Genomic DNA, 18,632 nt, shown 5'->3' with positions numbered 1-18,632 from the left:
GTTCCGTTCCCATCTATGTAATTAGTACCAGGTGCACCGCCCCGAAATATCACTGCCGTAGCCACCAGCTCGACCACAATATCGCTAAACTGGCTGCCTCCTCCCGTGGAGCGTTCCAACGGCCGCATCATTTATTATAAGGTCTTCTTCGTGGAGGTGGGCCGCGAAGACGACGAGGCCACCACGATGACCCTCAATATGACCAGCATTGTGCTGGACGAACTCAAGCGCTGGACGGAGTACAAGATCTGGGTGCTGGCCGGCACCTCCGTCGGCGATGGGCCGCGCTCCCATCCCATTATTTTGCGCACCCAAGAGGATGGTATGTATGCCAATGACCTTCTTACCGTAAGCGTAAGTCCTATCAAAATCTTTGGCCTTCGTTTTCATTTACAGTTTGTTAAAGTTTATAGGTTTCCTTACTTTTGATTTAGTTTATTTACTTAAAACCCTCATCTTAAGTTATGTCTTAGTCCTTATTCATTTCGTGTCCATTATCAGTCATCATTCCTCTAAAAAGATATCATCCTGAAACTAATCGAAAGTATTCTGTACTATTTTTGAATTTTGATATCAAGAGCAGTCACCACAGGATCGGCTAGCACAATGGAGCATTATCTAATATCTAACGATATATCTATATATATAATTTGTTATTCGGGTTTTTAAATATTATTCCCCACACCCACAAGTAGCTGTTAACCAACTTTTGAAAACAGCTATATTTTAAATTGTAGTTTAGTTACAAATTATTTATCGTTTTATAAAAGGTTTGACCAGCGCGGCGTCTCAGCTAAGTAGACCAATTCTTTATATAATTTTAATCCTTAATTTAATCTTTGAATTTGAATTTAAAATTGTCCATTCTGACTCATTTCAAATCTCAACTTCCCACCGTCAAAGGATCGCATAAAATCCATTAATGTCTGTAAATTAAGGAAAACGAATTGCGTTTTCTTCATACCCTCAGTTTTGGTTGAAACGTTTCATATATTATTTATATTTCACGTTATTTTTTGTAAAACCTTTTTTATTATGAAAAATGTATCTGTCTGTACGTTGGAAAAAAAGAGTACGAAAAACATAAATGAAATTTTACAATTGGCACTATAAAATTGCATATTTTTTGGCGCAATTTTTGACTACTTTTTGCACACCATCATGTTTCTATGAAAAAGAACACGAAGTCTTTATAGAAGATCTCCTATGTATTGTGCACAATATGCAAGCAAGAATATTTTTGTTATTTTCTTCACGGCCGTACAGCGGTCTCTTAAAATGCACAATCAAGATGTATGTATCTTTGATTATAAATAAAAACAACCTCTTTCATAACAAATATTTTTGAATATAATGCATCAACTGTTTGTGGTAATTTGTATAGCACCTAAATAAGCCATGAACTCTATGTAATCTTTTTGTATTTTTGGAATTTGTATATAGTTTTTGTAAGCACAACCAACACATTCTGCACCATAACCTAATTATCTAAACCAATACACGAATTTGATTTTAGATTGTTTGCATTAAATGTTTTATTTAATTATTTGGATAAGTAAATTTATGCAATTATAAATGTAAAAACAAATCCAGGCCAGGCCCAATTGGCCACGGCTATTACCATAATAACCTCGCTCCTGACCCCTAACCCTTTCCCGTACATTTTTTTATTCTGTTTCATTTTATGTGTTTACTCAACGCAAATAGCGCAAAATATTTCGCTCTATTTATTGTTTGTTTTTTATGGATCCCACTTACCTGCAAACGCACCTCCCACCAAACTATACATCTACTTTTGTGTAATATTTACTTAAACGCGTACATATTTTATAACATTTACAAAAGCTCTGTGTACTGTAATTTTTGAGCCCTTTCAACTGTACCAACTCATGTCCCATCTGTTTGCTTTTTGGCACACGATTTCTGCACTTTTGCCATAAGTGAAGCTCCACTCATTCCGCCACGAATGCCTGATAATCCCCACAGTGTCGCACGTTTTTTAATGAATTTTGTTTTTTGTTAACTGCTATGCAAATAGCGGACAGAGCACAGCACTGCAAATCCTTAAATTGATTTCTGCACAAAATTAACCGATTTTTATTTGCGCACATAATTTTACATATACATTTTATGTTGTTGACCCATTTTATTAAGTTTTATTTGCAATCACCTGCATGTTTGCACACTTAACACATTTGTGAATGCGTGTCTGCATTCTATATTATTTGTCCTCCCAGTTTCACATATTTCCCTATTGAATTTTTGTCCGAATTTAAGTCCATCCTGTCCGACATTCAAACTGAAAGTTTGTAATGTTCCAGCAGTTAAACTTGTTAATTATTTAATCGTTAAATATTATGATACAATTTTAAAGACCATAATCTGTCAGAATCATAGATTTAAAGTATCAATCAAATTTGTAAATGAAATATATGCTGTCTTGTTAAGGCTCGTATTTCTGCAAGATTAACGTCTTTAAATTTGTAATTGAGGAAGCCAGGAGAGGTTTCCCTCACGTCCCACAGATATGCTTAAATGCTTTAAGATTTTGTGTTCCTACATTTATAGTTTTTAAGCTCGACAAATATCCACACACAAAGTTTACCCTTCGTTTTTCCCCCTGCTTGTTACCTGTTAGCTAGCTTGCTTAACGAAAAGCGTTTTCTTTACAAAGTACCTACTCAATTTGTGTGTGTCTTAAAGGCACAAACAACATTTGAGTGGGGAGTCCCATTGTTTCCCTTCGTTTTATTTTGGTTAAGCACTTTAAATGTATCTATCGTTAAGCACATTAGTGTACGTATCACTGGTTCTTCCTTTACCTCTGTCATCTCCTCTTAGCCCACTCTCTAGGCTAAAATAAGCTTAGAATTAAGACCACTTTGAAGCACCGATAGCACTGTATGCTTAGCACTTAATTAATATTCACAAATACAAAGGAAAAGAATTTGAGAGGAATATCTAGAGTTACATGTGAAATTAACAGCCTCAGGAAATATTATAACTATCCGAGCAATAGATTCAAGAAAAGATTACATTGATCAGTTTCAGCAGACGAGTTATCTTTGGATAGTCTGGTTTTCCCTATCGAAACTAATGCATTTTTGGGTTAATTACAATCGATAACTTCCTTACTTGTTTGGGGATATTTTATTATACTTATTCTTAACAAACATAACTTTATATATTTCTATATTTTGAATTGGTTCATTCTTTTAACTAAAATAAAATATGAAAAGTTTTGCTCATATTTAAACTTGAGTTTAGAAAATTGCAATGTAAGTAGAAGCAAGCACCAGACACAAGAAAAGCACCAATGCACCGCACTTCTATTGAGATTTACAACTGCGACTGACTTTAATTTCATTTTAATTGTACTTTATTCGACGTAGAGGCTGGAAGCCATATGTGTATCTATGTATCTCAGACTGCATGCACACATCCGTCGCTTTTAGCCACGAGCTCACAAGATTCAGTGGCAGCAGCACCTGAGATGGCATTAGAGGGTCAGCTCCTATGAACATGCCACAGTATTTGCCTTTTTCTTTTCTACTAATTTTTGCGTTCGTTCCGTTCCCGTCTGTACGTCGGGAGCGCATTTCTTTATGATGTGATGTGCTTGTTAGCTGCCACAGCCAGATGCAAATGCAAATGCATTCCACCTGTCTAAAGCTGGGCACTTGCTTTTTATGCGCCGCCCCACGACCACCCAGGATCCCGATCCCGATCCCGCCCTTCTGCAAAAAATTCGTAGACCATGCAGATTCCCTTTTGTGCACATAGACAGTCGCACTCTGGCACTCGTCCTGCTCACATGAAAACTAAAAAATAAAAAGGAAATATGAAATACAAAATGAGCACCTCGAGCATTGGAAGCTTAGCACGCGCTCATTGCTTCGTTTGTTCCATTCAACGGAGAAAGCACTGCACTGCACGAGAAAAAAAGATTCACAAAATAGAGAACACTTCTCCAACGGTAACATTTTAATTATTTTATATTTTAAGTGTGCGAGAGTGTGTGTGTGAGGTGTATACATTCGAAATGACAAAAAATAAGACAAAATTACAGCAGAGTGCCGTGTAGTTGACCCGTTCCATTTGCTCTCCACCAGCGACACCTGCAAGTGCAGGTGCAGGAGCAAGAACACTAATGAAGCATAATTTAACATTTTTGTGCCGTCAGTCGCATTTGAATAATTTATTTTATGCATTAATTTAACATTTTTAATGAACCCCAAATGCAGTGATTGAGGGCAAGACACCGACTGGCAGCGGCGAGTCGAGTAAAAATAATGAAAATGTGATGCACACAGATTTGCAAAACAATATATAATAATATAATATAAATAAGTATAGGGTATAATTAAATTATAGCGACGTTTTAATATATTTCAAGGTATTTTTAAGTCAAATATTCATAATAAAATTGAGGTAAGTTACATACATGTGTATATAAGGCTTATTATACAATAACTAAGAATTTCTTTGCTGAAATTACCAAAATGAAACCTGTAATAGCCAATTAAGACGAAACAGTATCAAAGTGTGCCAACAAATATGTAGATTTTGTATCATGTGTTCTCCTTCTTTATGTTTTCTCCTAACCTTTTTGTGAATTTTCCTCATTTCTGCACCAGTAAACCTTTTTGAAACTGTATACCGTAAACTAAAAACCTATATTTTATATCTTTTCATATACTTACTATAAAAAAAAAAAACAAAAAACAAAATAACTTTGCTTGGCCACTCGCACCTTGCACTACTTGCTCTGTTTCGTGCACCTTTTTTGAATGCAAATCAAAATGGAAAATAAATAAATCCCAAATCTTTTTGAAACTTTTTTGATGTGAATACGAAATTATTGCGAAATTTGATTTTTGAACGCAACCTTTAATGGATGGTGATTTATATATACATATATAATGAAAATAAAACATTTTAAAAAATATTTAGAGAAAAAGAGTGAGTATATTCAATGGTTGACTATGTATTATGTTTAAGAATGCCCTATAGCAACATACTATCTATACTATACTATACTTTACTACGAATCTCTATTTCTATATACCTACCATATACCTATAATCCCAAAACTAATTTTTGAATTGGTCCAGAACCTGTTGACCAACATATATACAATTATATAATTCATATTTCCTTTATTTTCCTACGATTCTCTATTTCGACATGTTTTTGAAAATCTTACCAAACCGTTTTTAAGGTCGGCAAGGATTTTACATGCTCTCGAAAGGGCAGCATAAGTGTATAGCATATACATATATATATAAAAAAAACTATTTTTTGGGTTCACCAATGTATATGTTTTTGTTTTTTGCACACAAAAAAGTAATCCCTTTTTGAATGCTTACATGTTTGTTTTTGCAAAGTGAATCGAGGTGAATATGGAAGTCGAAAGTGTCTCGATCTCGAACAAATGTTTTTGTGTAATTTTTTGGCATACTCTCTAAGAAATGGTTTTTAGTACTCAATCTCGATACTATAGCAAGGTATTAAGTGCACTTTCAATAGTATTTTGAGCACCAATTAAGCACCCTGTCCGTATACTACTATAACTATCTAGCACTTAAGCACCTTGGTTCCAGTTCCCATTTACATTTACATTTACATTTACATTTACCCTTTTCAATTTCATTTGTTTTTGTCTGTGATGTGGTGATGACTTTGTCTTTGAGCTAAGATCGTTCTGGTTCTGTATACCAATATACATAAATATATTCTTGTAAATGTATTACTCCTACGGTCTAAGAATTAGTATTAGTAACCTAGTTATCTCTCCGTTTCTGTATATAATTACAGTTCAACACACATTTATTACAGAGTTAAGTAAGTTAGTGCTAAGTAAGTTAGAGTTAGCCAATATAATTGGCTTAAGTAAGGCTCCTTTTGACCCACATAATATTCTCCAGTTGATTTCGCCATTATGAGTACCTCGATCTAATCCCGCTTCTTTTCGTCGTCGTCTATAGTGCCCGGCGATCCCCAGGATGTTAAGGCCACGCCCCTAAACTCTACTTCAATCCACGTCAGCTGGAAGCCGCCACTCGAAAAGGACCGCAATGGGATCATCCGAGGTTACCATATACATGCCCAGGAGCTACGAGATGAGGTGAGTTATAGAGACTATTTACCACATATATCAATATGTATTAACTTTAAATGTCTTTTTTAATTGAAGGGCAAGGGCTTTTTGAACGAACCTTTCAAGTTCGATGTAGTGGACACTCTGGAGTTCAATGTGACTGGACTGCAGCCGGACACCAAGTACTCCATTCAGGTGGCTGCCTTGACACGGAAAGGCGATGGCGACCGTAGTGCAGCTATTGTGGTCAAAACGCCCGGCGGAGTTCCCGTCCGTCCCACGGTGAGTCTGAAGATCATGGAGCGAGAGCCTGTCGTTTCCATCGAACTGGAATGGGAGCGCCCGGCACAGACTTATGGAGAACTGCGCGGCTACCGGCTTCGATGGGGCGTCAAGGATCAGGCCCTAAAGGAGGAGATGCTCTCTGGACCCCAAATGACAAAGAAGCGTTTCGATAACTTAGAGCGCGGTGTGGAGTATGAGTTCCGGGTGGCTGGTAGTAACCACATTGGTATCGGTCAGGAGTCGGTGAAAATCTTCCAGACACCCGAAGGTACGCCCGGCGGACCACCTTCAAACATCACCATTCGTTTCCAAACACCTGATGTAGTGTGCGTAACATGGGATCCACCTACCAGAGAGCACCGAAATGGCTTGATTACCCGATATGACGTACAGTTCCACAAGAAAATCGACCATGGCCTAGGATCTGAGCGAAATATGACTCTACGCAAGGCGGTGTTTACGAATCTGGAGGAGAATACCGAGTACATCTTTCGCGTAAGAGCCTACACGAAACAAGGAGCTGGACCCTTCAGCGACAAGTTAATAGTGGAAACGGAGCGGGATATGGGTCGTGCACCGATGTCTGTGCAGGCGGAGGCCACTTCCGAGCAGACGGCGGAGATATGGTGGGAGCCTGTACCCAGTCGTGGCAAGCTGCTGGGCTACAAGATATTCTACACAATGACAGCTGTGGAAGATCTCGATGATTGGCAGACGAAAACCGTGGGCCTCACTGAATCCGCTGACCTGGTGAATCTAGAGAAGTTTGCCCAATATGCGGTGGCCATTGCGGCGCGGTTTAAGAACGGACTGGGACGACTCAGTGAGAAGGTGACGGTGCGCATCAAGCCAGAGGATGTGCCTTTAAATCTGCGAGCCCACGATGTAAGCACACACTCGATGACTCTCAGCTGGTCACCGCCTATCCGCTTGACGCCCGTTAACTATAAGATCAGCTTTGACGCCATGAAGGTGTTTGTGGACTCCCAAGGATTCTCTCAGACACAGATTGTCCAGAAGCGGGAAATCATCCTCAAGCACTATGTGAAAACGCACACGATAAACGAGCTGAGCCCGTTCACCACATACAATGTGAATGTGAGTGCCATACCGTCAGACTATTCATACCGCCCGCCCACCAAGATCACTGTCACCACGCAAATGGCCGCACCCCAGCCTATGGTCAAGCCAGATTTCTACGGAGTGGTCAATGGAGAAGAGATCCTAGTGATACTGCCACAGGCCTCCGAGGAGTATGGTCCAATCTCACACTACTATTTGGTGGTGGTGCCGGAGGACAAGTCGAATCTGCACAAGATACCTGATCAGTTTCTCACCGATGACCTCCTACCGGGCAGGAATAAGCCGGAGCGTCCCAATGCCCCGTACATAGCGGCCAAGTTCCCGCAACGATCTATACCCTTCACGTTCCATCTGGGATCGGGGGATGACTATCACAACTTCACCAACCGCAAATTGGAGCGGGAGAAGCGCTACCGTATCTTTGTACGGGCGGTTGTGGATACGCCACAGAAGCATCTCTACACATCTAGTCCCTTCTCGGAGTTCCTATCGCTGGACATGAGGGAAGCGCCACCTGGTGAGCGTCCCCATCGACCGGATCCCAACTGGCCTTCGGAACCGGAGGTGTCCGTAAATCGAAACAAGGACGAACCTGAGATATTGTGGGTAGTGTTGCCCTTAATGGTTTCCACTTTCATCGTTTCCACCGCCCTGATTGTGTTCTGTGTGGTGAAGCGCCGCCGACAGCCATGCAAGACTCCTGATCAGGCGGCAGTGACAAGGCCACTGATGGCCGCCGACCTGGGCGCCGGGCCCACACCCAGCGATCCTGTGGACATGAGGCGCCTCAACTTCCAGACGCCCGGCATGATCTCCCACCCGCCCATACCAATATCCGAATTCGCCAACCACATCGAGCGTCTTAAATCGAATGACAATCAGAAGTTCTCGCAGGAGTATGAGAGCATCGAGCCGGGCCAGCAGTTCACTTGGGACAACTCAAACCTGGAGCATAATAAGTCAAAGAACCGGTACGCCAATGTCACAGCCTACGACCATTCCCGCGTCCAGCTGCCGCCGGCAGAAGGCGTCGCCGGATCCGACTATATCAACGCCAACTACTGTGATGGTTATAGAAAGCACAACGCGTACGTGGCCACCCAGGGACCGCTACAGGAGACCTTCATTGACTTTTGGCGCATGTGCTGGGAACTGAAGACGGCCACCATTGTGATGATGACACGACTAGAGGAGCGGACGCGCATAAAATGCGACCAATACTGGCCCACTCGGGGAACGGAGACATATGGCCAGATCTTTGTGACCATCACCGAGACGCAGGAGCTAGCCACCTACAGCATCCGAACATTCCAGCTGTGCCGTCAAGGCTTCAACGACCGTCGCGAGATCAAGCAACTGCAGTTCACTGCCTGGCCAGATCACGGAGTGCCCGACCATCCAGCTCCATTCCTCCAATTTCTGCGGCGGTGTCGCGCTCTTACCCCGCCAGAGTCTGGACCCGTGATTGTCCACTGCTCGGCGGGAGTTGGTCGCACGGGATGCTATATCGTTATTGATTCAATGTTGGAGCGTATGAAGCACGAGAAGATCATCGACATCTACGGACATGTGACCTGCTTGCGGGCTCAGCGCAATTACATGGTGCAAACGGAGGACCAGTATATCTTCATTCACGACGCCATTTTGGAGGCCATCATCTGTGGTCTGACGGAGGTGCCGGCGCGCAACCTACACACTCACCTCCAGAAGCTGCTAACCACGGAGCCAGGCGAAAGCATCTCTGGCATGGAGGTGGAGTTCAAGAAGCTGTCCAATGTCAAGATGGACTCGTCCAAGTTCGTTACGGCCAACCTGCCTTGCAACAAGCACAAGAATCGCTTAGTGCACATCTTGCCATATGAATCAAGTCGTGTCTATCTCACCCCTATCCACGGCATCGAGGGCAGTGACTATGTTAACGCCAGCTTTATAGACGGCTATCGCTACCGATCCGCATACATCGCCGCCCAGGGTCCGCTCCAGGATACAGCCGAAGACTTCTGGCGCATGCTCTGGGAGCATAACTCAACCATAGTGGTCATGCTAACCAAACTCAAGGAAATGGGCAGGGTAAGCAATGAATCAATTAAATTTCGGTCAAAACTTGTTTTATGAAATGCTTCTATTTGGCTATTTTTAAGATACTGCAAATTTAAGTTTTAAGTTGAAGGTTTCAGCGATTTATTCAGATTTTATTCAGGCATAGCATTTACTTAATTATTTTTTTCTAATATGTTATGTTTTGAAATCGTCTGAAGGAAATAAAATTTAGAAGAGTAGGTTGGTGTATGCTTTTCGGTTGCCACGAAACGAATATCGGAAGGATCAATCTGAATGAAAAGTTTAATATTTAATCTTCGTTCAACAAAACTAATATTCCGTCCTTGTTCGATAATTAACGGGAATCCTTTATTAAAACTATAAAACTTAATTTATACTTACTTTCGCAGGAAAAGTGCTTCCAGTACTGGCCCCATGAGCGTTCTGTTCGATACCAGTATTATGTGGTAGACCCAATCGCTGAGTATAACATGCCGCAGTACAAGCTACGTGAATTTAAGGTAAGTAATAACACAAATTAAGTTATCAAAACAATAACCTAAATTTCCTGACAAGAAAGGAACCTGATATTTGTATACCCTTGAAGTGAAAATATATCATAACTCAGTCAAAAATGAATTAATTTTAAATCGGAAAGCTGTCCTATGCTAGTTTTTATTAGGTTAATACATCTGCATACTCAATTTTAAATTTTAGAAAATTTGATTTTTTGTCAAATTTTGACAATTTTAACGATGTAACCCCTTATAAAAATTTCAAATTTTTGAAAAAAAATAAATTTTTACCGAACATAGCTTGATCGATTCTGCTCTTGATGCTGATCAAGACTATATATGATTTATAGGGTTGGAAATGCCTCCTTCACCGCGTTTGAAGCTGTTGACTAAAACTATAATAGCCTGCAATGGTCTAAAAAAGACTACAAAAAATATGTTTTTTTAAAAATTTTCCAATAACAAAAAAAAACAATTTCATATCTTACCCTCTCTTTATTCATTATTTATCTATTAAAACTAGTTTTTACAGTATACTTAACCGCTTTTAAATGTTCATCTATTGCATAGGTAACCGATGCCCGAGATGGTTCCTCACGTACCGTCCGCCAGTTTCAGTTCATCGACTGGCCGGAACAGGGTGTACCAAAATCCGGGGAGGGCTTCATCGACTTCATCGGACAAGTGCACAAGACCAAGGAGCAGTTTGGCCAGGATGGGCCCATTACCGTGCACTGCTCTGCGGGTGTCGGCCGCTCCGGTGTCTTCATCACCCTCAGTATCGTGCTGGAGCGAATGCAGTACGAGGGCGTGCTGGACGTCTTCCAGACTGTCCGCATTCTTCGTTCCCAGCGTCCGGCGATGGTCCAAACAGAGGTGAACTTCAAGAAAATATAATAATGAATTAAATACTAATAAAATAATTTATTTTTTTAGGATCAATACCACTTCTGCTACCGCGCTGCATTAGAGTACTTGGGCTCGTTCGACAACTATGCTAATTGAGGAGGAAACTGAAAACTGAAAGCGATTTTCCAGGCAATAGAGCTATAGAGCAAATCCCTTACGCATAATACGCATTTACGATATCACGATGACTCTAAAGTATTATAACCAGCTACTGCCTACAATTTAATACACCTATTCTTATATACATACGTCAATATGATTAGCCAATAAGCGCACCCCTCGTCCCCAGATTACGTTACAGCTACGATTCTTTTGGGGCCTCGGTCTCTTAATGCGTTTGATTTCATTGATAATGTGAACTTAAAAAGACTGGTACAGGTTTAATTATCAGTAATTTTATATCAGCTCATATATATATATATATGCATCAAGTCTTTGCTCGAACTACATAACTGAGGAGAGGAGGCCAATCACTTGATGTTCGTGGAGCCATGCTTAGGGCGGACCACTGGAAACCGATACATATTTGAACTAAGGACTTGGTAGCTATTAGACTTACCTCCTAAAAAGAATCTCAAAGGAACGTATGTATAGAGTCGAAAGTAGTTGTCGTTTGAGTTAAATCCCACATACTGTTTGGGGAGTTTTGAAAGTAAATCAAATTGCCATTACAACTTAGACGTGTATAGGAAATACAACAATCAATCAATCAAACATTAATATGTTAATCAGTTTGTAAACTTGGTTGGCTTAAATAACCCGTGCAATTAGTCAAAAGTCTTGCGTAGTACATAATTTATAGGACAGATAGTCTTACTTTTTAAAATTAAGTTTGTTCCCCACTAAAGGTACTGGTGACACACAAAGACCTAATCGCCACGAGATACTTTGTAACTTCCAGCTAATAAGCTAATTGGAACTTTAACCTCATTCCCCCGATTTCAATTTAGTTTTTACTTACATTCCTGTATATACCGCAGTCAATACCCAATTTTAGACCGAAATGCTAAACAATTACTGTACCTAAGGTGACGATGAAGTTAGTTTTCAAGCCAGCAGACTAGAGGAATAACTGTAGATATGTACTGTAGCATATACACTTTTACCCCATAAAATGAAATGAGACATTGGCATAGTACTTTAGGTACACAATTATGTATATAACTGATAAGATGTTTTGCAGATCGTTTAAGTCGGGCCCGAATATATATATATATATAATTATAGCATAGCAAATGCAATAAGGCATACACGAAATTATTAACCGAAACACATGTTAAACAGTAATTATTAATATATGTAAACTAAATATTTATACGAAATACAAGATATTTGTTACGAAACCTCTAGCATGTTGCCACCCGCCAACAGATCCGGATGTGTTAAGAATTAGTAAATTTTGCAACGCTGTTGGCCTCCAGCTGGGCATTCAGAATAAGTCGAGGGATGAAAATTAAACACATTAGCATTAGCAGGAATAGATGTCTAAATAAAGATAACCCCGCAGAGTTTGCAAACTAATATAAATAAATATACCATACAAATCACTTGGGAAATACGAATGAGTACATTGTATATTACATTTTGTCGGCTTGTCAAATTTTGTTGAAATATAAATTGTTTAATATACATATGTTTTATCAAGTAGACGGATTATATAAAGGGTTCAAAGGTAAAAGGAATCACAAGCAAAAACATTATAATGATTATAAAATTCAAGCCACAGACGAGCGTATGTATTTCGCATAAATGTATGATTAGGAAAAACATATTACGTTTAAAAATACCGTATAAATGATATATCATTTTCAGAAAAAGATGCAAAAAACCAACGCAAAAAATAATAAAGATGGAATAACACGAAAAAAAAATTATTATTTCGAGTATTAGATATTTTCTTGGGAATAGTAAATGGAAATTGGAAAACTTTTAGATGTCTCCTTCCCAAGAAGCTTGTTATAAAGGTAAAATATTCAAGACAATGAAAAATACGTAAACATATAGATTTTTGAAATTTATTGGGTGTTTGGAATATTACATCAAGTGTAATGTATAAACTGCATAAAGAAAACTTAAGCGAAATAACATAAACTTAACAATCAGTTTAGACCTTCAGCAGGTTTCGGTCTGGTTAGGTCTGAGGTCTGAGCCAGTTCCGTCAATATGTTCACGGGATCCTCACTACGCAGATAGCCATTGTGTTCCGGGTGTGGCTCAAATATCACTTCTCCCCGGACAACTCTTACCCGGGGGCCGTGGGCTCTCGCCGTGAACTTAACCTTGCCGCATGTATCCGGCCGGAGTCGCCGATGAGCTCGTAAGCCGCTGACGACTACAAAGTATTTGTCGCAACCGTAGCATTTGTAACGCTTCATTCCAATATGCCGGGATAAGTGAGATATAAGAGTTTCTCTGTGAGTGAAATCCAAGGAACAGACCTGCAATTTCAGTAAAATTTGTGTATGTGTTTGAATTGTGTTTTAAAATTTCAGACTTTTTAAAGATATATTTAAATGAAAAATCATTTAAGATTACTTTGCATTTGAAGGGCTTTTCGCCAGTGTGACGACGATGGTGTACTCGTACTTGTCCCGGGGTCCGAAAACGTTTCTCGCAGTAGTCGCACTTGTACGGCAATTCTCCTGTATGTATAGTCTTGTGGATGCGGAGTGCTCCAAGTGTGGTAAACGTTTTGGAGCACTCTGTGCACTGGAATTCCGTACTTTTTGCTTTATCCTTTTTGCCCGGCTTTCCCGGTTTTGTTTGTTTATTAGGTTGTTCATTCGTTGGTGGTAACAAATCAGTAGCATCAACAATTGGTGGAGTTGTTGGTTTTGAAACCGTCGCATCCAGCAGCAGAGAAGCTACATTTTCAACCTTGCCATCTGAATATGAATTTGGCAGTTGTTGATTTGATTCCAGAGGTGGTGGGTCCGATGAAAGTACTGAAATTTCAAAGAATTGCAAAATTATTAAATTTGATTGCAAAAAAGTAAAGAAATAAGAATGGAAGCTACTTTCGGGTAAAATTTCTATAACCTTGCAGGGAAAATCTATCATAAATAAGCCAAAATAGAATCAATTTCCAATCGGAAAACTTTTCTATGTATTTCTGATCTATGCTGATAATGCCTCCGTCAGCCATTATTACAAATAAGACCTCAAATATGTCCTTTTTAGATCTTATAAATCAATATTTTTATAATTAATTAATAAATCTGCATACCCAATTTTAAATTTATGACAATTAGATTTTTTGTCAAATTTTGACAATTTTGACTTTTTGAATAAAATAAAATTGTACCAAACCTAGCTAGATTAACTTGACTATTGATGCTGATTAAGAATATATGATTAAATTAAAATGCCTAGGATTTCTAGGTTCGGAAATGACTCCTTTACTTTCTTTTGAGCTTTCCTTTCCTTTTGTTTTCAAAAAATGGGAAATTTCTGAAAAATAATTTGTTGTGGCCGGAGATAGCTAGAAAGATTTGCCGATGCTGATCAAGAATATATATGATTTATAGGGTCGGAAATGACTCCTTCACTTTCTTATGATCTTCTGACTGAAGGTGCAATACCATTTTTAATGGGTATTAGCTACATTTTTATATGCAATTTTTTTCAACAAATCAAATCTTAAAAAGTTCATAACTAAGCAAAAAAAACATTTATTTCAATTCGGAAAGCGTTCGTATGTTAATTTTTAGCAGGTCAATAAAACTGCCTATGATTTATAGGTTCGAAAATGACTCCTTCACTTGCTTTTGAGCTTCTGACTTTAGGTGCATTACCATTTGTAATGCTTATTAACTACATTTTTATAAGCAAATTATTTCAACAAATCAAAATTTAACAAGAAAGGAAGCTAACTTCGCCACGCCGAAGTTTATATACCCTTGCAGATAGAAATTCTTTGACTGGGAATCCATACAATATGAAATATATATATTTGAGTTAAAAAACAATGAAGTAATACCTGCTTTCATTTCATTCACCTATACATATTATTTTTGCAGTTTTACATTCCCAGATTTGCATTTTTCCTCAACATCAAACGATCGTTTGTATGGCACTTATATGATATAGTCGTCTGATTTTCATGAAATTTGACCCAAACTTTTAAGACGGAGGCAGCTAGAAAGATTTGCCTGTTAATTCTGATCAGAAATGACTTCACTGCGTTCTAATCTTCAGGCTAAAATTATAATACCCTGCAAGGGTATAAAATAACAATTACAAATACTAGATTTCCGTTGCTTAAGTAAATATTTCTATGTGTAAGAATATTATGTATGAGAGTCGCAACACGAATGTACTTACATTTATATGGCATTAAAATCACTTTTAGATTATTTAGTTCTTCTTGGCTCATGTTATGATTGCTTATCAAATGCATGCGAATGGCGTAATTCTGGTCGTATGCTCGATGGCAAAAAGGACACTTCCACAGGAAGCCATACAGCGGATATGTTATACGCAATTCCTTCACCACCGAAACTGACAATGGATTGAGCAGTAGCTGGAGGGGCCTAGGAGCATTTTCATATGCAGCCATTTTAGGGGAGACGGGGGGATAATTGCTTTTAGTATTTGCAGATTGCAGAACTGTTCCTGGCAGCGGCAATGTCTTTTCTATGGAACGTATTTGATTGCGAAATTCAGAAATAATTTTCATGGATTCTGGGTGGCTTTCAGCTTTGTTGAACGCATCTTGAAGTAATGTTATGTTCCTATTGTGGGTCTGAGGAGGCAGCGAAGTTACAACAGGTAGCTTCGGTTTTGCATCCTCCGACTTGATTTGACTTATTGTTATCGCCTGCGGAATTACAATAGTACTTGGTGTCGACTTTTCCTGGACGCTCTGAAGTTTTACGCTTGATTTATTTTGGGCTGCTGGAGTTGTTTGACCAACCATTTTAATGATTTTGGTGTTGGCTGGCAGCTTGATGACCATGCAATTGCTCGGCAATGCTTTTAAAATATTCGCTGCAGTTTGTGCTGGTTTCTTTGGCAAAATTTTGATATTTTCGGAAGGAAGTGGTAAAATGGTCGACTGGTTTCCTTCAGACAGAAGAATTTCATTCGCAACAGCTGAGGAGGAAACAGTTAAATAGAATTTCGATTGATTAATACAAAACAAAACTTACATTTTGGTTTAATATGCTCGTTGTTTGATTTCATAGCGGGAAGGCGCAGTTTGCTCCGAAGTGGATTAGGTATGCTTGACCAGAATGCACTGCTGATGGCTTCCTCCACGTGATCCGGATCCTCCTTAATATTACCTTCATGAAGTTCTTCATCTACATCGTGGGTTTCGGCTTTGATGACCTCCACTGGCATCTGCGCCATTTCTTCTTCCAATTCCAGTGGTTCCTCCTTAATATTCACATCGCAAAATGACTGGCCAGAAACGGGCGCGGCACTGACTGCCACCAACTCGGCTTTGGTAGAGGCTTCATTAATGTATCTCACCTGACTGCAGAGGCTTCTGCTATTGTTTCGGTGCCGCTTGATTTTATCAATGGAATCGAAATGATGTCGGCAAATGGCACAGACGAAACGATAGACATAAACATGATTATGCATATGTCTGGCCAAGTTGTCCGCATCTTTGGTCATGAAATCGCAGATCTAGTTAAATATAAAACTATGAGATTAAAATCAATATAAAAATATAGAAGTTTTGAAAGCTCACCCTACAATAGAGTGCAAGCCCGGGCTGAGAGTGCTGCCGATACTCGTGTTCCAGGGTCTTCTCCAGAGAGTCAAACCACGCACCACATCCGAACTTACAGAAGTGTCGGTTCATTTGATGGTCCACCATATGCTCCGAAATATCCAGGTGCTTGTTGAAAACAAAGTTACAGATTCTGCATTCGAATGGCTTTGAAACCTAAAATCAAATATAAGTACATATATGTAGGGAACTCCAGTTGCTTGAGTGGTTTAAAATACAATACAGTACATTGTATTAATTTGTCTTCTCCCTTTAAAAATTTATATATTTAACGACACTACTTATAATAACATTCATTCATCATTACATCCCTGCGCCCTTTATTCCTCATTGTTTTATAGGTTATGGATGGATTGCTCTGCTTACCTGTTGCTGGCTGCCACTACTGCCCATTCTTTCAACGGACATGCGATCCTCCCGCGAAGACTCGCTAATCATCGATGTTAGCGTTTGTGAGTCTTCCGTGTCGATCATTTCCCAAGCTTCGCCCGCTGCAATATATTTTTTTAAATCATAAAAAAGTTAACGGTATAGTGCGTAATAAAATAAGAGACACCCAAAGCCCAGAGAGTCACATACATATACACAGACGCCGCCTGTGTGCAGAGAGCGAATTGCATGCACGCTTACCCCAAGAGATTGGAACGGTACTGTTATCCGACAACTGATCATCCGGCTCCAGCTTGATCTTAGTATCGTCAATGTCCACTTCCTGCTTCACTATGGCCAAATTCACATGCATTTAGGCTTTAATTTGAGGATGTTTTCCAAGCAGAACGCAAAAAAATATACCGCTGCGCTGCGATCGGTTGTCTATCAGTTATCGATACAGCGATAGCGAGTTATCACATGCACACCGAATCGACTATCGGCAAAAGCAATCGATAGGTGCACAAAACCCACCACCACTAGAACGTAATTCGCTAAATTGACAACAAAAAAATCCATCCGCTGTTTAATAATAAACAAACAAATATTGGAAAAAGGAGAGTTGATTTGCAGTAAGGACACTTACTCCCAGCTAACAAAAACAGCCGCCATAAAAGTAAAATTAAAATATTAAGGTTCGGTAGCGTTTAGAAAATGAGCAACAGCGAGGACTCTCAACAGTATCTGAACGACATGATGGTCAAGGAGGAGGACGAGGCGTCTGGCGGTAAGCTAATGTAACAGTTTCCTTTGCCTGTTGTGTTCACATACATTGCTTCCATCAGACGAGTCGGATAAACAGGACGGCAGCATTATGTTGCGGGAGCAGGACCGCTTCCTGCCCATCTGCAACATTATCAAAATCATGAAGGTGCCGGTTCCGCAAAACGGCAAGATAGCAAAGGATGCCCGCGAGTGCATCCAGGAGTGCGTTTCCGAGTTTATTTCCTTCATCAGCAGTGAGGCCATAGAGCGCAGCGTGGCCGAGAACCGGAAAACCGTCAATGGGGACGATCTGCTTGTGGCCTTCAGTAATTTGGGATTTGACAATTACGTGGAGCCGCTATCCATATATTTGCAAAAGTATCGCGAGGTGAGAAATGCCTTTCCTTGTCAACATGTTCCTCACTTATCCCTTGACCTTTTATTTCAGTCCAACAAATCGGATCGAAATCTTTTTCTGGACGCCAGCTACGCTCAACACGAAGATGGTTCGTCTACAAATGAGGGAGGGAAGCATCACTAGCCCGGGCTTATGGGGTGGGATGTCGAATACAGATAGAATGCAAACCAATTTTAAGGGAAAAAGTAGACCGTGTAAGAAAGAATTATTATTTAAGTGTTTTTTTTTTTTTGTATTATTATTTGAATGCCAATAAGTTAATACGTTTAAATTATACGGGATTTAAAACAATTTAATGTGTAATACTAAAATATATAAACATTGATGTACACACATACACACGAGTTGTTAAATTTGTTACTTTGTTCTTTGTCAGATCAAATGTATGAAAGCTCCTCGTGCAGTTTC

General features: G+C 39.5%; 3 protein-coding genes across 18 annotated transcripts in view; 2 read left to right on the top strand and 1 right to left on the bottom strand.

The window, feature by feature from the left end:
* Positions 1–12,803, top strand: part of Lar (tyrosine-protein phosphatase Lar) — a 110,999-nt gene extending 98,196 nt beyond the window's left edge. For 9 of the 16 annotated variants that reach the window (XM_086837370.1, XM_086837367.1, XM_086837364.1 and 6 more), the window contains 6 exons: positions 26–322; positions 5,988–6,127; positions 6,197–9,538; positions 9,919–10,029; positions 10,594–10,899; positions 10,960–12,803. In XM_086837370.1, the coding sequence (XP_086693496.1) occupies positions 26–322; positions 5,988–6,127; positions 6,197–9,538; positions 9,919–10,029; positions 10,594–10,899; positions 10,960–11,028 (4,265 nt within the window). In that variant the 3' untranslated portion in view covers positions 11,029–12,803. Of the gene's footprint in view, positions 1–25; positions 323–2,506; positions 4,963–5,987; positions 6,128–6,196; positions 9,539–9,918; positions 10,030–10,593; positions 10,900–10,959 lie in introns of those variants that run through there. The other 7 variants (XM_086837374.1, XM_086837376.1, XM_086837375.1 and 4 more) reach the window with 2 other exon arrangements.
* Positions 12,804–12,933: 130 nt separating this feature from the next.
* LOC110181324 (uncharacterized) lies at positions 12,934–17,509 on the bottom strand. Its single transcript, XM_020949043.2, has 7 exons — positions 17,303–17,509; positions 17,039–17,163; positions 16,631–16,828; positions 16,083–16,566; positions 15,256–16,026; positions 13,468–13,877; positions 12,934–13,370 (listed from the first exon to the last, which is right to left on the bottom strand). The coding sequence occupies exons 1-7, from the start codon at positions 17,412–17,414 to the stop codon at positions 13,032–13,034; spliced, it is 2,439 nt and encodes an 812-aa protein (XP_020804702.2). The 5' UTR covers positions 17,415–17,509; the 3' UTR covers positions 12,934–13,031.
* Positions 17,510–17,542: 33 nt separating this feature from the next.
* Nf-YB (nuclear factor Y-box B) lies at positions 17,543–18,561 on the top strand. The gene is made up of 4 exons (XM_020949041.2): positions 17,543–17,673; positions 17,737–17,828; positions 17,887–18,194; positions 18,255–18,561. The coding sequence occupies exons 2-4, from the start codon at positions 17,756–17,758 to the stop codon at positions 18,345–18,347; spliced, it is 474 nt and encodes a 157-aa protein (XP_020804700.1). The 5' UTR covers positions 17,543–17,673; positions 17,737–17,755; the 3' UTR covers positions 18,348–18,561.
* The last annotated feature ends 71 nt before the right edge of the window (positions 18,562–18,632 follow it).

Source organism: Drosophila serrata, unplaced genomic scaffold, assembly GCF_035046125.1.
Source record: "Drosophila serrata isolate PLE 108 unplaced genomic scaffold, ASM3504612v1 contig_302, whole genome shotgun sequence".
Taxonomy (NCBI): Eukaryota; Metazoa; Arthropoda; class Insecta; order Diptera; family Drosophilidae; genus Drosophila; species Drosophila serrata.
Note: the sequence above shows the minus strand (reverse complement) of the source record. Positions and strands in the feature narration are given on the sequence as shown.